General features: G+C 34.5%; 1 protein-coding gene across 1 annotated transcript in view; it reads left to right on the top strand.

Annotated features, from left to right (window-relative positions):
* LOC150108860 (calcium-transporting ATPase sarcoplasmic/endoplasmic reticulum type-like) overlaps nt 1–18553 on the top strand; it is a 263322-nt gene that overhangs the window by 43928 nt on the left and 200841 nt on the right. The window contains exons 2-3 of the mRNA XM_090410430.1: nt 4661–4880; nt 12818–12835. Coding sequence (XP_090266556.1) covers nt 4763–4880; nt 12818–12835 — 136 coding nt within the window. The 5' untranslated portion in view covers nt 4661–4762. The remainder of the gene's footprint in view (nt 1–4660; nt 4881–12817; nt 12836–18553) is intronic.

Raw genomic sequence — 18553 nt, 5'->3', positions numbered from 1 at the left:
GAAAAAAATGAAAGAGTTTGAAGACAATCAGTCAACCTTGGAGACTTATTGGCAAACTCTGAAGAAAACATGGATTCAACCAGGGGCATGTGGTGGAGTCATGGAAAAGACAAAAGCATGTTAAGTAGTTCCTAACGAGTAAAGCAGCATATACTCTGAGAAAATACAGAAAAAAATGTGAGAAGGTATCCTGTCATGTCAGGTATCTTCTCCTTCCAGGAGATTGACTACCATGTGTCTCCACCATGTCCTATTCTGTGCCTTTCTGCTGCATTCCTCATATGAGAGATAGGTCCAGTCTTCTATATTTTTCATCCACTCCAGTCTTCCTTTCCTTCTCTTTCCCTCAACAGTTCCTTCGAGAAGTGTCCTTTGTAGGCAGTTATATCTCAGAATATGTCCGAAATAATTGACTTTTCTCTTTTTAATTTCTTTTATCAGGCTCCTGTTTATGCCTACCATCTTGAATACCTCTTCATTTGTCTTTCCATGATATCCTCATAATTTTTCGCAATATCCACATTTCAAAAGCCTCCAGTTTTTTCACACTCAGATTGGAGAGTGTCCATGTCTCTACTCCATATAATAATGTGGGTCATATGTAACATTTGGAGATTCTTAGTCTTGTTTTCAGATTTAATTCTCTAGATGTCAGTAGATTTTTCATATTGTTGAAAGGTGACCTTGTAATTTCAATCTTTTTTCTAATTTCATCTTCTGTCCTTCCTTTCTCTGTGATCAAGTGTCTGAGGTATGTGTATGTTTGCACCTGTTTTAATTTATTTCCTTTTATATTGATGTATATTTTTGGTATTTCCTTTTCTCTTGAAATTATCATGATTTTTGTCTTTTTAAAGTTGAAACTGAGGCCATATTGTTCGCTGTAAGGATTTCATCTATAAGAGTCTTGAGGTCATATTTATTTTCAGCTAGAAGAACAGTGTCATCTGCATATCTTAGGTTATCAATATTTCTGTCCCCTACACTGATTCCTTTTGAGGTTACTAATTTTATTAAATATTTCTTCTGTGTACAGGTTAAACAGAATCAGTGTGAGACAAGACACAGCCTTGTCTCACACCTTTCTGAACTGGGAATTCTTCTGTGGTCTCTCTATTTATTCTCAAAGATGCAGTCTGTTCCCAGTAAAGATTAGTTATTAGCCTAATGTCTTTTCTGTCCATGCCTATTTTTGAAAGGATTTCAATTAATTGCTCATGTTGAACATTGTCGAATGTCTTTTTGTAATCTATGAAGCAGAGGTATACATCTTTTTGTTTTTCTAGATATCTTTCTATGATGGTTCTGACGTTGAAAATACCTTCTCTTCTACCTACATTTTCCTTGAAGCCACTTTGTGTATCATTGGAACAAAAATTAATGATTAATATCTTTGGGTAGAAATCCAGTCTCTTATATCTTATTACATAAATTTTAGAAATTTCAGTCCTACTTCATTGAGAGCCCTCAACCATTCTGCCAAGGTATAACCTATTCCTGCAGCTTTATGTGGTTTTAGTTTTCTGACTGGATTTTCAACTTCACAAAGTAAAATGGGTGGTCCTTCTAAATCAGTCTGTTCAGGAATATTATTTCTTTGTTGCTCGTATAATTTCCTTGAGAAGAAAGTCATGAGAAGACTTAAGTAAGAATACAGAAAATAAATATCAGGAAGCTAGCATAATAATTATTAACATCTGACTTCTGGAGTCAAAGACTCGCTGTACACACTAATGCACACAATGCTCATCTAACCATGCCTTAAATTGATTCAATGTGCCTACGTTCACAACACAATCAGGCCATACATTCCGCTCACCAACCACTCTCCATGCAAAGAAGAATCTTCTGCTCACACTCTCCTTATACAGTTTCTAGTGATGGCCTCTTGTTTCACCCTGATCTCCCCTTCTATGAAAAATCTCTTCTATGTCAACCCCTGACTAGCTTATATGTCTTGATCATATCCTCCTACTCACAAGGCTTTGTAATTTACATTCTTTTAATCTGTCCTCTTACTCCAAAGACCACTGAGTTCTGTAATGTTGTGGAATAATGTTCTGGAAGCCATTGAAAAAACTTAGAAGTAGTAGAAAAAGTACTGTAAAAGAAAGCAGATGATAAAGGTGACTGAAGGTATGATTTCTTAGATGTTTGGAGCAGTTATTTTGGAAGATTATTAATGGGGAGGGGACAAAAGATTAATTTTTTTGTTTGGTGCAAGACTACTGCTATTTATTGTAGGCATGAAGTAGCTTGAAAAGTGTTACATGTTTTGGTCTCTAGAGTAGTTTCTGAACTATGTAAAAAATATAAAATTAATAAAAAAATGTAGAAAATATCCTTAGCTCACTCATACTAATGTACTATAGGTTTACAAAATTTCATGAGTGGGAGACTCATAGCAGAAAAATTGAAACAAGAGGTGACAGGAATGATGGTGGAAAATGTTCAAGAGAATGCAATTAGGAGTACATAGCAATGATTGATCTAGAAAAAAAGCCATTAAAAAATCTGAATGTAGAAAGGCAGCTGAAATAGATGACATTCAACCAGAAATGTTGAAAAATTGAAGTACTATAATAATTTTTTTCCGGTGACTATACTGCATGATTCAGGAGGCCTAGTACAATAGTCGAATTCTTGATGATTGGAGTAGATCTCTCATAGTACCCAGCTACACCTACAAAAGGGAAATAAAACTGAATATGAGAATTACAGAGGAATTTCTCTAAGTGTTTCAGGTAAAATTTACGTAATCATACTTGCGAAAAGCCTAAGAAAAATTGTAGAAAAGAAACTTGGAGAAGAACAAGCTACGTTCAGGCCAAATAGGGGTTATCAGGATCAAATTTTCACTTTAAGACAAATAGTTGAGAAATAATTGGAATATAATGGAATAGTAATAGAACTTGACATATCATATGACCTCACATGATACTGAATCTTGCATTTCTCAAATATTCCAAGTTATAAGATCCTCCATAATCAGCACCTTAAACACTAATCTTGCCAGATTTCACTAAGGCAAGGGAAACCTTCTCACTTTCAATTACTCTCCTTGTCTTGGACAGTGCTATATAGCAAACTGTGGGCATCAGCTGAGAGTTAGCTGGTTAGTGTTTTTTTTTCACCAATAGTGAAACTTTGTTTGTACACTTGATCCTATGTTGAATTAAAAACAAATATCTTGTGAATAGAAATCCCAACAAAACTGTCTACAAAGCATTAATTGTAGTAATTTTTCATGGCTAAATCAGAAAGAATTGGAGGAGGCAAATTGAGGAAAGTCAGGTTCCACTGCACAAAGGTGGTGGTGGTGTGGGGGGGGGGGGCGCCTTATGCACGGGGGGGGGGGGGGGTTGGAACCCCTTTCGAGTCTTCAAAATTCAAGTCATCTGAATCCAAGGAGAACTGGCCTACTAATCTGGAACTTGAGGGGTTGGGTGCCTTATGCACTGCGGAGGAAAACCGCCCTTTCGAGTCTTCAAAATTCGAGTCATCAGAATTCAAGGAGAACTAGCCTACCAGTCCGGAACTCAGGTTTGGCACTGTAGGAGGCAGGGGGAGCAACCCCTTTCGAGTTTTCAAAATTTGAGTCATCAGAATTAAAGGAGAACTGGCCTACCAGTCTGGAACTTGAGGGTTTGGGTGCCGTAGCCGCCAGGGGGACCCCACTTTCGAGTCTTCAGAATTCAAGGAGAACTGGCCTACCAGTCAGAACTAGGGGGGTGCCGTAGGTGTCAGGGGGGATGGAGCCCCCTAGTGTGTGTGTGTGTGTGTGTGTGTGTGTGTGTGTGTGTGTGTGTGTGTGTGTGTGTATATATATATATATTTTTTTTTTTTTTTTTTTTTTTTTTTAATTTTGTTCAAAAAACCATGAAGCATTAAAAATAGTTGTGCTTGATAGGGTTTTTGAAATGTTTTTTTTTTCTTTACTCTTTTTTGGCCATTCATGAATTATAATGAAATTACTGCTGATTTACTTCTATGAAATTACTCCCAAAGGTAGTAAAGCAGAGCTCCTTTAGTCCTGACTAACTTTTTGAAAATTAGCAAGCAGCCTGTCTTTATCCTTTAAGCATTGATAGTGAGCCTAAACTCTCAATAAATCAAAGTTTTTCAGGATAGGGAATATGACAAACAACTGCATGTCTTGTGCTGCTATTTGACACTTGTATTATTGTCTGTAACATAATTTCCCTAGTGGATTTTCTTGATCTGGGGTTCAAAATCATTTTCCCGAGGGGCCAACCTTAGTTGCCCTTGCCAGAGATCAACTGATTTGAAGAGAAGTTTTGAAAACGTTTCTCTAGTGACTGGAGTCTAACTTAGAGCAGCCTTTCTTCTGTTGCCTAGTGTTATGGATGCAAATGCCATTCTTGTAAGGAGTACAGCACTCTTAGAGGCTTGAACAGCCTTTTAGGTTCTCAATCAATTTAGAAGAAAAAAATATTAGCACATAATAAATATGCAAAAAAATGATGCATAAGTAAGTAAAAAAATTCTCTATGCCATGATACAAAATGATTTTTAATTAATTCATTGTATATATTTTATGCATTTTAATTAAGTTTTTAGAAAACTTGACATTCACTGTATTAATAATATATTTTATCTATAGAATTATAAAGAAGCATTTCTTTAAATTTCTTTTCAGATTTGACTTCAAATTTTGAAGTCAAGATTACTGGGCACCTTGGTGTGAGTTTTAGTTTTCCTCTTTCCTTCATTTTTTACCTTTCTTATTGAACTAGTAACCATGGATTTAGCACATACAAAAACATATCAAGAGGTACTGGATTATTTTAATACAGATAATGAACGTGGTTTGACACCTGATCAAGTAAAAAAGTATCAGGAAAAATATGGGCCAAATGGTAAGTATTTATTGCATAAGTGATTGTTTTTGTGTTTTCTGGTTATTTTAAAATTATTTTATTAAATATTTTAGATAAAAATATCTAATAAACTGGATATCTGGATACAAGTTTAAAGCGTTTCTGAATTAAAAAAAAAAAAAAAAAAAAAATCACTTGCAGCTCTGATTAGACAGAAAAAATGTGAATAGTATAGCTTAGCTATATTATTCACATAAAGTTTACTGAAGTCAACAAATACCAAATTTCTTTTAAAATCCTTCCAGTACACATAACACAAACAAACACAGATAAATGGACAAAATCAAGTTGAAATCTGCTAATAAAGTTTACTGAAGTCAACAAATACCAAATTTCTTTTAAAATCCTTCCAGCACACATAACACAAGCAAACACAGATAAATGGATAAAGCAACTAAGAAATGTTTATTGAGTCTACAAAATGTTAGTGGCTAGGGAGATGAAGTTCAGAGGACACATTGCTAAGGTGTCCAAGATTGCACATAGGATTACTTGGTTATTGAAGAACACTAACATCCAGAGATAGAGGTTATTATTCACCTTTATAAGGCAATGATACTTCCACATTTGGATTACTGTGCTCGGGTCCCAATATCATCTTTAACTTTTTGCCTTCTCCACAGCTTCTCCATCTCCTCTGGAGACCAAATCCTAACACAATAGTCCAGATGTGGTTGTATTAAGGCCTTGCAAAGAGGCAAAAAGAGATTTTCTTATCCTTAAATGTCAATGTTTGTTTCAGCATTACAGTTATCATCATTACATTTCCAATTAAACTATGTGACTACATCTAACTTTTAACTTCCTATCCACCATAACTCAGAGATCCCGTCTTATCTGTTTTTCCTACCATACTCCCACCAGTATAATATGCTGTTGGAAATCTCATCACTCCAAAGTTTATAACCTCACAGTTACTAATAATGAATTGATAGCCATTATCATTTGCTCACAGTTCTAATCTATTCAAGTTATTCTTTAAGTGCAGTATATCAGTAACATCCCTGATTGTCCACCTGTCTTCTCATCACTAGCAAACAATTGAACATCTCCCGTCAGATCCTTCTCAGTATTGTTGCTAATGTACATATTGCACAGTGGCCCATGGACCAATCCCTGGGAAATACCACTAGTCACTTCAGCCCCCCCCCCCACTCCCAATATATCACTTCCTGATACCTGTCCATCAGCCACCCACTTATCCAGGTCAATAGTTTTATATTCCAACCCTATATTCTCTAATTTATGCCACAGCATTTCACGTGGTATCCTATCAAATGCCTTTGCAGAGTCCTAAAGTACCATGGTGTATCCATTCTCTTTATCCAGCTCAGCTGTAATATTATAAAATGCAGTGAATTGTTCTAACATGACCTCCCTTTTAGTAAATCCATGCTGATCTTTGTAAAGCAAATCTCTGCATGCAGGTTCTTACTAACTTCTAAAATATTCACCACTACTCCAGAGATATGGATAAGTTGGTAGTTACCCATCAGTTTTTGCATCGCCATTGTACAAGGTTGACTGTCATACATTCTTTCCATTCCTGTGGGATCATTCCTGAGCTGAGACTCAAATTATACAACCAGCTCAAGAGCCTAACCATTTCAGCTGAGCATTTCTTTAACATATGTGCTAATATCACATCTGGCGCTATTGTCGAATTCCTATGCAGATTATACAATAGTTCTAGAACTTCCTCCTTGCACACCTCTGTCTCTTCATGCAGTGTAGTGGTAGCACAATGTTCTCTTTGAACAATCACATCTGCTTCTGACAAGAGTTCTGTAGTAAAATTATTCTTCCACACTCATTTTTTTCTCTCCCCCCCCCGTCTTCAATTGCTTGCAGTAATGTTTAAGGTTTTTACGTAGTCTGGAAATTCTGTTCTACAGATCAGACAAAAAATTTTTCATCCCAATTCAAATCCCAAATAAGTGGTGTGGTGGTCTCACACTGGTTGATGAAATTCACCTCCTGTCTAAAGACAATTGCAAACATCCATGTCCATTGTAGAATTTGATCTTGCATCTTGATGGTTTGAGAGTGGTCTGTGTTAACCACTCAGAAAACCAGACCTGCATTTTTCAGATCTGCAAAAGATCTTTGCAAAATCTAAATAATTATTCTATATGCATCTTCCTTGTCCACTACATTTAATCCCCTGTTTTAATATGGCAGCAGTAGATTGCTGAAACATGATCTCTCCTTAATAAAACACTATTCTCAGAAAATTCTACTGTTGCACCCAATTCTAGATCTCAGCTCTTGTGAAGCTCTAACTACAACTCTAGGTTACAAACTGTCCTATAATTTGGACTTTCCCAACGATTTTGTGAAATTGTTTTATGCACTAAGCTGGTAATAACACCTAACCAATTTTGTTTCGCTGTTAAGGGAACAACTTTATCCCTTATCCACTCTTTGCATTCTTTCCTGCTGTCCTGACTGTCCTTTAGACAAGTAATTAGTGAATCCATTATCCAGCCAACTGGCTGAGAGTTAAAATCCTAGCATGGGTATGGATGCTTTTTGAATATCTTATAGTTTTTTTATATTTATTTATTATTTTTTTTTATGTGGTTACCATCCAAGAAAGGATGGTAACCACATTTGTACTGTGGGTGGACTAAGGATTTTTTTTTTTTTTTTCATTCTTGTCAATTATATATATATATATATTGTAATTTTTTAAAAATTTATTTTTACATGGTCTGGAAACCCTGCTCTAGAGACCAAACATGGAACTTTTTTAGTCACTTCAAGCCTTCAATAAGCAAGGTGGTAGTCTCACACTAAGCAATGAAATTCATCTTCACCTAAAGACATCCATGCCGACCGATGGTGGGATTCAAACCTATGACCTATTGGTTGTAGAGTGGATTGATAAGTTTTGTATATTAGCTAAAGATCTCCAGTATGAGACACCTACCCTGCTTATTGAAGACCTGATTGACTTCAAAAAGTTCCATGCCTAGTCTTTAGGACAGGGTTTCCCGATTATGTAACCTTTAGTCCTCTTAGTACCAATATAAATGCGTCTTAACATGAGGAGCAATATAAACTGCTCCTCATGTTTTTTTTTTCTTTTTACTCCACACCCAGATCTTGTGTGGTGCATGTACCTAAATGAAATAAATCAATCTTGATTTATTGATTTATTTCATTTAGGCTGTAAATGTTTTTACTGATGGGGAAAAAACCCACAACATATTTTGAGTGGTCATCTACTTTCCAAAACAAAATATGGTCTCCTCAAAATGGAAAAAACAAGGAAAGTTTTTCTCTTTCCTTGTTTTTTCCATTCTGTCTTGCTCATCTCCAAAACAATTAATTTCCTCTCCATCTTAACATCTACTATCTCTTCATCTTTACTTGTCTTAGTATGTTCAATTTTTCTCATTTCCTTTACAGTCTAGGTCATATGTTACTATATAGATTTTTAGATGAATTGTAGAACAAATGAAACATTTTACTATGTATAATTTTTAGTGAAGATTTCAAATTAAATATGTTAATAGATAAAAACTCGAATAAGCAAATTTGGTGTGGTATAGACTAAATCAGCATTTATGATGCAAGAGAAATTTAATCAAAAATTTTAATTTAATCTTAAACTATCCATATGTTCAAACTCTGTTCAAAGCAGTTTTAACTTACTGATCTGAGAACTGCATTAGAAAAAAAACAGTTGATTGGCAACTAGAGACCACAGATATGAGAATTCTGAGAAAGGGGAGCAAACATCAATGGCAGAAATCGTAGAAAATGAAGACAGTAGGAAAGAATTTGCAACACAGAATTTGAAATAAATCAATGAGAATTCTCAAATTCTTGCAGAATTTGAGAGAGAAAGGTAACAAAACAGGTGTTTGTTGTGAGGATGGTAGGAAAAAAAAGACTGAGATCTAGCAACTACTTCCTATCAATGTATCCCATACATCCCTTGATTTATGACTTGACTTATTTGATGTTAAGTCAAGGTGAGATAATAATCAGAGATTTATAACACACAAAGATCAGAAAATGCCTTTTAATTAATTTTTTATGAATTTATTTTTAGATCAGTTGTAGGTTTCTCAATAAACAGTTGATTTATGATTAAACTGTCTTTGTGATGATTTTTTTTAAATGAGAGAATACACACTTTGATAGACATTGCACACTGTAGATAGGATTAACTGTCTTATCAGTATACTCGAATAGGGTTTATATGAAGCCTAGTTTCTTGGCTGTAACAGGGCACTGAGCCTAACACATTAAGAGAAAAGTGAAAAAAAAAAGTATTTCATCTACTTGTCTTTTGTTCAAGTGTTGTTTACTGAATGGTTTTCATTGAGCACACGTAAATAACTTATTACTTCCTAAGTATTAAGCTTGAAGTGACATTCCTTAAAATGACATTTGCTGACATGATAAAAAAAAAAAAAAAAAAAACTTGGCTTCATCATAAATTTCAGCATATTAGAGATCTGACTCGGACTAAAGCTCCATGTTTTCTTTCCAGATCAGGATTTTTAATTATCTAACCTTTGTTACTAATATGCTATAAGTTTATCAACCTTTTGTGGGTGGAATTCATAAAAAAAAAAAAAAAAAAAATTCAAAGCTCTAATCATTACTTTTTTTGTGCAGATAAGATATTTGTTGTGTGTGTGTGTGTGTGTGTGTGTGTGTGTGCACGTGCAATGTTCTATTAATTTTTGTTTAAGATTATAATAGTTTGCAAATAATTAAAAAAATTATTTACATTCCATAAACGTAAAATCTCTAAATTTAGCATTTCTGGTGTATTTAAAGATCAGTTTAAGACCAACAGCTCAACAAATATTTGCTAACAGTGTGCATTTTTATTATTAAAAAAGAAACAATCTGTATATATATACTTAAGAACATTTTGAGTAGTATAATTTCCTTAAATACTGCAGTTTTTTTTTTATTTTGCAAAGGCATTTGACAGGGTGCCATATGATAAGCTGATATTTAAGTGCAGCACATGGGTTTAGATGTCAGGTTAGTCATCTGGATTCGGGATTGGCTGTCTGATAGGTATCAGAGAGTTGTGTATGATGGGGCAGTATCAAGGAGGCAGAAGGTTACAAGTGGGGTCCCACAGGGCTCAGTACTGGGACATGTATTGTTTAACCTTTATATCAATGACATTGTCAGTGGATTGCAGGGGGATATTTAGTTGTTTGCGGATAATGTGAAGCTGAGAAGGGTTATTAATAATATTGCAGATGCGGTAGCCCTGCAAGAGGATTCGAATAAACCAGACAGATGGGTGAATGAATGGGGATGTCGGTTTAATGCAGCAAAATGTGAGATACATCGATGGGAGGCTGCATATTCGATTGGAGGAAGTAGGGAAGACGAGATCTGAGGGTGATGACTGATAGAAAACTGAAATTCAGGGAACATATTGCAAACGTTCTGAAGATAACCCAGAGGATTGCTGCAATACTGAGAAAGATGCTGACCTGCAGAGATAAGAGTCATCATTCTATTGTATAAGACCCTGATCAGACCATACTTACACTATTGTTCTCAAATTTGGTCCCCAGGATATGAAGGGGATAAATTAACTGTGGAAAGGGTACAAAGGTTCATTTATTCCAGTGATGCTCCAGCGCTATTATCCCGTCCCTGTAGTGGTTCTTGTAAGATCTGCAAAATACCCCTCTACTGCTGCAATCACCTCATGATTCGAAGAAAAATGCTGACCAGCGAGGAAGAGTTTTAGGTAAAGATGGAAGTCAGAGGGAACCAAAACTGGGAAATAGGGTGGATGTTCTAACAGAAATTCATAGTGCAGATCCCTTAATTTTCCCATTGCCAAACACCTTTGGGGGAAGGTGCATTGTCCTGATGAAAGATGCTTTTTTCCTTCTGCAAACCGGGTCTTTTCTCACGAATTTTTTCATTTAGTCTGGTTAAAAGATCAGAATAATATTCCCCAGTTATTGTTTTACCCTTTTCAAGATAATTAATTAACAAAATGCCTTTAGCATCCCAAAACACTGATGCCATGACATTTCTTGCTAATGGAACCAACTTTGTCATCTTTGCCGCTTAACAACTAGCTTCTGTCCACTGTTTTGACTGCTGTTTGGATTCTGATGTGTAATGGTGAATCCACGTCTCATCCATAGTAATAAATCGATTTTCACATGCCCACAATTCCAGCCTACATTTATGCAAGATAAAAATACCTTAAATCTTCTCATGCACCGATTATCGTACCGATCTTTGCATCATCAGCAAATAGCTGTATGTCAAATCCTTTCCTTTGTCATTTAATGTAGAAATTGAATAACAATGAACCAAGAACTGATCCTTGTGTCATACTGCTAGTTACCTTAAATCTTGCAGACTCGCCCCCCCCCCCTTGTACCACTGTTTGTGTCAGTCAGTCATCCTCGTATTCATGCCAATAATTTATAATCCTGTTACATATTCTTCAATTTATGCAAGTCTTTCATGCTGTATTCTGTCAAAAGCCTTATCAAAATCCAATAGTATCATGATTTATCCATTCTCCTTGTCTAACTCATTGGTAACATTATTATAGAATGTAAGCAAGTTGCTAAAACATGACCTTCCCTTAGTAAACCTATGTTGTTCATTGAGTATAGTTTCTCTGACAATGCCTTTCTATATTCGAGCCCTGACTAACATTTTCCAAAATGTTCACCACCACTTCAGAGATGTTGTTAGTTGGATACATCAGTCTTTTGCACTACCTTTGTGTCATGGAATTACCATATATTCTTTCCACTCTTGTGGAATCTTATCTGTTCTGAGACTCATATTATATAATCTTGTCAAAGGAATAGCCAGTTAAGTGGAACACACTTTTAGCTGCACACATGCTGCTAAAAGTGTGTTCTGATGGGATATCAGCACACATGCTGATATCCCATCAGTCCCTATGGCAGAATTCTTACTCAGAGTGTGCAGCTGCTATTGTATCTCCTCCTTGTACACCTGAGTTTCTTCATACAGTGAAGAGGTAGTAGTGAAGTGATATTTTGCCTTTAGCAAAATATCCACTCATTAGTTGAACAATCTCTTCTACCTCAGGCATCTGCATACCATTTACATTCAGAAGAATCCTTCTTTCATATTCATTCCTTCTTTAACCTGCAGCATAATGATAGAATTCTTTTTGGTTTTGTCTAGCTTGCAGAACAAGTTTCTTTTCATACTCACTTAGCTTTTCTTACAACAGTTGTGACTCTTCTGGCTTGCTGCTTATAATTTTCATAATAAACATCATCCTTATGTACATGGAATTCCTCCCACATCTTTTTCTTAGGAATTTCTTGCTTAATAAGATTGCACATCCATCTCACTTCTACCCCTATTTATTCTTCAAACGTTACAGACACAATTCTGATATTGTATCATGGCGAGTGACACTCCCCATGCACTGTCAATATTCTTCTCATCTAACGACTGATACCATGGTGTAGAACCTAGCATACTCCTCAGGTGGTCATAATTTTCTTCTTTGTACTGAAATGTTTCCTTAATTTTCTTTAAAAAAATAAAATAAAGATAACAGGTTAAAGTTTGTATGAGGGTAATAGTCTGTAGAATTGCAGATAATTAGTGCATCAATATCCTAAAAATTTTCATCCTTTAATTGCACATTCCTTTATTTTTCTTAAAGTTCTCATTTGTTTGTATATTCTGTAATTCATTTAAAACTTAACTTGAATCAAATAGTTAATAACTGAAATGGAAGTTTATACTCTTTTGCTATTGTGTTAGGAAAGGTGTATATAAAAAAATTTGAATTGTCTCATTTCTATGACTGCTCTTGTAAAATAGAAAAGTTATGAAATTAATTTGTGAAATAAAAATACAAGCCTATTTTTTTTTAATATTCTATCATTTTTATTTTGTTTCAGAATTGCCAGCTGAGGAAGGTAGGAAAATCTATCATTTTTTAAATTATATTCTTTAAATATGTGTTGTATACATTTATATCAAGGAAATGTTGCATTATATTGTTATATATATCTTTATTATAATGAAAAGATATATAAAAAAATCATGTAAAGCCCCACTCTCCCAAAAAGCAAAGTTAATTAATTAACTTTTTAATTAAATTAAAATTAAATTAAACTTTAATTAGTTAATTAAAGTTAATGTCTATTTATTTCTTCCAGTTCTCCCTCTTTTTGGTATATCCTACTTATAATTTTATATTCTGCAGTTTTTCCAGCTATTTTAATTACGTGAAGAATTTTTACCACAAATACAAGACACAGCTGTGGGGAAATTTTCTTTTTCCATTGCTTGCTAATTATTGTATTTAGCATTTTGAGCAGCATTCCCTCTTTGACATTCTTTCTAGACCATGAATTTTGTATGGGTAAAAAAGATATTTACATTAGAATTCCTCATGTTTGTTGTGAAGGTTAATGCAGTTTACTTTAGAAATGGAGGAAAAAAAACTGCTGATTCTTTATTAACTAGAGGGAGGAATGGAAGTTATATAGTTAAGGTATAATTACCTGAAACAGCACATGATGGAAGGGACTAGGGGTTTGAGAGTGTTAGATCTGGTAATAGCATCAGACGATCTACCCATAACTGCAGTACCAACTCTACTTCCAATCAGGGAAAGTGACTATGCATTCTTGTTCTGGGAGGTTGCTCAACATGTAGAATTTTCAGTCAAGGGAAAGTTTTTTTGTGTGGAACTACAAAGCTGGCAATTATGACAAACTTAGGTGGTAATTTGGAGCAATTCCATTGCATAAGAAGCAACATAGAATGAACGTTGTCAGTTCATAGGAAGTGGGCAGAGATTGTTTTAAGTGAGACAGTATCAGGTAGCATACTCAGAGTCAGGGGGATAAACAGAGCATGGATTAAGCAAATGAGTAGCAATATCAAGCAGGAGCTGCAAAAAAAGAAAAAAAAGCATTGTAGAAAGAATATAAAGAAAAATGTGATCAGCATGTTCATGAGCAATACAAAGCACAAGAAAGAAGGATAATTAGTATGGCAAGAAAGACTAAATTAGCTAAGCAGGCCAAAGTAAATCCAAAAGTTTTTCACTAGTAATGGAAAGTAAATTTTGGTTTTATGGAAAGATAACTTTTACACAGTGCTGATGATAGGAAAGTGACAGAAGCAGAAGAAATACTTGTTACTATCATTTTGCAAAGATATATCATCCAGGTGGTAACTTTTGCAGTTACTGATGTGAGAATTGGAATAGGTGAAGTGGAAGTACTAAGCAAATTGAAAATGTCAATATGAATACAGTAGTGTACCTGGAAGGTGTATTAGCTGATGTGCTATGAGAATGTGCAGGAGAACTGGAAATGCGGTTAAGATATAAAATCTAAATGTCAGTTCTTGCAAGGTTTCAAGGGAGTAGAAAGAGGATAAGATAGTTCCATTACAAAAATTATAAAGGTGGCTCCAAGATGAAAGTAGCAAATTACAGAACAAATTAGTATCTCTGGAGTGGTGGCTAAAGTATTGGAAAAGATGGTTTAAAGTAAAATTCAGGAATGGGTGGATAGAAATATGATAATCTATAAGGGCAGCATGACTTTGTAAAAGATAGGTTCTGTCTCAATAATTTATTTATATTATAATAAGGTGATAGCAAAATTGAATAAAGGAAATGGCTACGATTCTTCTGGACATTGCAAAGGCATTTGACAGAATGTTTCATGGAAAAGTATGTTATTAAGTTGTAATAAGTTGTAAATTAAGTTTCAACTCATGTGAATAGATATGAGACTGGTGGCATGGATATGTGGGTGGCTGATAGACATCAGAAGGTGATGTATGGTGGAGAGAATCAATGCGAATGAAGATGACTAGTGGAGGACCCCAGGGCTCTGTACTATTTAATTTGTACATTAATAATATAGCAGAAGATTCGAGGTAGGGAGTACTTAGTTGTTTGGTGATGATGCAAAAATGGGGAGGGCATTGGTTGATAAAGCTGATGTTGATATCCTGCATGATGATTTAAATAAATTGGTATTGTGGGCAAAGGACAATGGTTGCCAGTTTAATGTTGCAAAATGTAGGGTAATACACTTGAGGATGAAAAGATTACATAATTTATATCATATTGATGGTACTGGATTACAGGAAATTGATACGGTTAGGGATCTGGAGGTTGGTGAATAGAGATTTGAAATTCAAAGGAGAAAGAAAATTTAAAGGTTGGCAAAATGACTTAGAGGATTACTTAGATGTTGAAGAACACATTGACAAGTAAAGGCAGGGAAGTTATTATCCCTCTTGATAAAGTTGTGATTTAGCCACATGTTAACTACCATGACAGAATTGGTACCTGGGTTTCTTGAGAATAAGGAAGTGTTGGAAAGGATTCGGAGATGAGTGACCAAGTTGGTGATGGGTCTGTGGAATGTTCTCTAAGAGGATAGAACGAAGGTGTTTGGTTGCAGAGTTTAGCTGATAGGCAGAAAAGAGGGGATGTGATAGGTACTTATAGGTTACTAAAGGTATTCTATAAGATTGACACAAAAGAAATTTTTCAATGTATGAGAAATAGGGGGAGAACAAGGAGTCGCACAAAGTTGTCTAAGAGTGTAGTTAATAAGGATGTGTGTACAAGGTTTTTCACATGGAGAATGAGTGGAATGGATCACCAGAGGTAGTTGCAAGCACCTCCCGACAATGAATAAGTTTAAGGAAATATATGATATATATTGTGTGAATCATGGGTAGTGTGAATCTCCTATGATGAGTCTGATCTATGGAGATATCCGTATAAATAATATTTTGATCATCTCCGAATCTTCTCCACTACTTCCCCATCATGTAATGTTTTAAATAATGGCTTCACACATGTAAGAAAACTAAATGGAATTTGAGTATGTTGATTTTTTTTGACTAATATAGGTCATAATGATTATTTAATAAATCTACTAGTTTCACTACTTAAGCTAGTGGCTTCATCTGTTGCACCATATTTCACAAAAATTAGGTATTATACATACACTGATATACATACGATCTCTATTATAAGAGATGGACCACTAACAGAAGAATTTTCTATTCTCCAACTATTGATGAGCAATGGATATCCTAAAAAAATAGCACAAAGAATACTATTCTCTAATTCCTCTCCACAACAGATCAATGACATTCATTACAGAACCTCGGTTTCCATCCCTTTTATTGGTAAACTTTCGCTAAAAATTGCAAATCTCATGACATTAGAGTGGCCTTCAAACCCATTCTGACAGTACAAAATCTGTTACACTTGCCCAAGGACCACAATCCTTTCAAAAAACATCCTGGAGTTTACAATATTCCATTTTCTTGTGGCTTTAATTACATAGGGCAAACATCAAGAAGTTTAGAAATAAGACAAAAAAAAAAAAGTCACATTGGAGATCAATAACAACAGAGAAGATAGCTCATTCCATTTCTTCCACACTCACTACAACATAGAAGACAACTTCAGTGCTTGTAACATCAAAGAGGTTACAATGGTAATCCACTAACAAGGCACTCTCAACAGAAACCAAGGAATGATTTTGTGTGACATTTGGAAGTCGCTCATTAGATCTTTAAACACATCGGAATTTAATTTTTCTGTGAACTGTTGACTGCACATTCTGAAAAATGATTATGTGGCAGCTTACATGTTCTACGTGTTTCTGTTTTACTTGTTTTTTGTGTAATGGTTCCTACACATTCTGTGTTTTTAGCTATGTAATGATTCATATTTAACGCTTGTTGTCTATTTATTTATGTGTTTATCCTAACCCAGATGAAGCCACTAGCTTAAGTGGTGAAATTAGTAGGTTTATTAAATAAATATTATGACCTATAAACCCAGTGCTAGTTATATTTTTATTAAATGGAATTTATTACTCCTATATACAGTGTATGTTAAAATTACGTTAACACTTAAATGGAAAAAACATTTATTGTAAAATTATATCTGAGAAAAAAAAGAAAATAAAATTTAAATGTTCATTCCATATAAGTATTAACATAATTTTGACATATCCCATATTTTGCTCAGTGTTATGAGCTTCATTCAGGGAGAAGGCAGAAGAAATTACTTCCATATACATTAAAGAGATTAAAAGAAATCACTTCCCAAAACTTAGAGGCATACAGTCTGATTAAGATGGTGGTATGTGGCATGTCATGATTCAGTAAATAGACTATCGATTTGAACCTACTGTAGTGTAGCATCTAGGTATGGTTCCAGTGAACTCTGCCTAGTGTTGATGGCATGAGAAGCAAGGCCTGAACCTTCAGTTTCCAAAAATCTTATATAATCTTGTTACGTGGACTTCTGTTGAGATAGGACATTTTTAGAACCTTTTTTACAAAGATGTCAAACTGTTTTTATTTTGACTAGTGTTGTGAAATACTTTCACTTCATCAGGGATTAACGTGAATAAACTAAGAACTAGAAAGCAAATAATGGCATGTAACATCTTTAGTTAAAAATATTTAAAAACATTTAGACAATGGAAATGTGGTGTAGACTATAACTGCAACTGACCTTGTAGGCACCTCGTTTTTTTAAGTTGCAGATATGGAGGTTTAGTAGGTTTTAGATATCCAAGGATTTTGTCAATTGGGTAGAAGTTTTGTTGGCAAAGCAATCTTGTGACTGATTGTATATATGGAAGAATCACTGCTGCTTTGTATTCTGTTTTTTGTTCTTCTGCTGATTAATTGAGGTCGAAATAGAATTTTTTACTTTTTATTTTATTTTTTTTTGACTAATGCTCTGTAGCTTTTTTTTTTTGGAAGGACAGAATTAAGATACTGTTGTTCTCGGTTTCTTTTGTTTATGTTCATGGAAATTCTGTAGGCTTTATCATGAAAGGAACAGATAATGCCAATTTTTTGCACTGGGTGGTGCTGAGAAGTTGCATATAGGTAAGTGTCCTGTGTTAGTTGGTTTCCTGTAGATTTAGAAGTTGAGCATGTTTTGTTCTGATATCTCAACTAGTGTATTCAAAAATGGTAAAAACTTATTTCTTTCTAATTCGACTGTGAATTAATTCAAGGATGAATATTGTTCAGGAAGGTGACAAATCTTCAAATTGTGTAAAGGACCCACAAGCAACTTCTCATCACCACGAGATCTGCCAGGACAGACCAATACACAAATCAGAACATTTCAAAGATGCTGAGAATGAAAAAGCATAAATCAGGGCTAGCAGCACATACAATGGAAACAAAACACCAAGTGGAATGGCACCAAACTGAAATGCTTCACATTGATTACAGTTTTTACTCAAGAGCATTCAAAGAATCAGCTGAAATGATTAAGCATCCTCTACAGTGTAACAAAAAAAAAGGATGATTTTACATTGAGTCTAGTCTTCCTTAATCCATCACAATACATTTGTATCAGTAGTATACAGCATCTCACAAACTAGTGTAATAGCAAATGTATGCTTTCCATCGTTTAAACATTTTCAAATATTTTTTACTAGAGATGTTAACTGTTTTTACTTACTTTCTAGTTTTTAATTTATTCATGTTATTTCCAGATGAAGTGAAAGTATTTTACAAAACTAGTTGAAATAAAAACATAGTTTCTATTTGACATCTTTGTGGTTTTATACAGAAAAAAATAGTTCAAAAAATTATATAATTTCGATTTT

This window comes from Typopeltis vanoorti, chromosome 2 (genome assembly GCF_054136105.1).
Source record: "Typopeltis vanoorti isolate ZY-2024b chromosome 2, IOZ_Tvanoo_1.0, whole genome shotgun sequence".
NCBI classification, from domain to species: Eukaryota; Metazoa; Arthropoda; class Arachnida; order Uropygi; family Thelyphonidae; genus Typopeltis; species Typopeltis vanoorti.
Note: the sequence above shows the minus strand (reverse complement) of the source record. Positions and strands in the feature narration are given on the sequence as shown.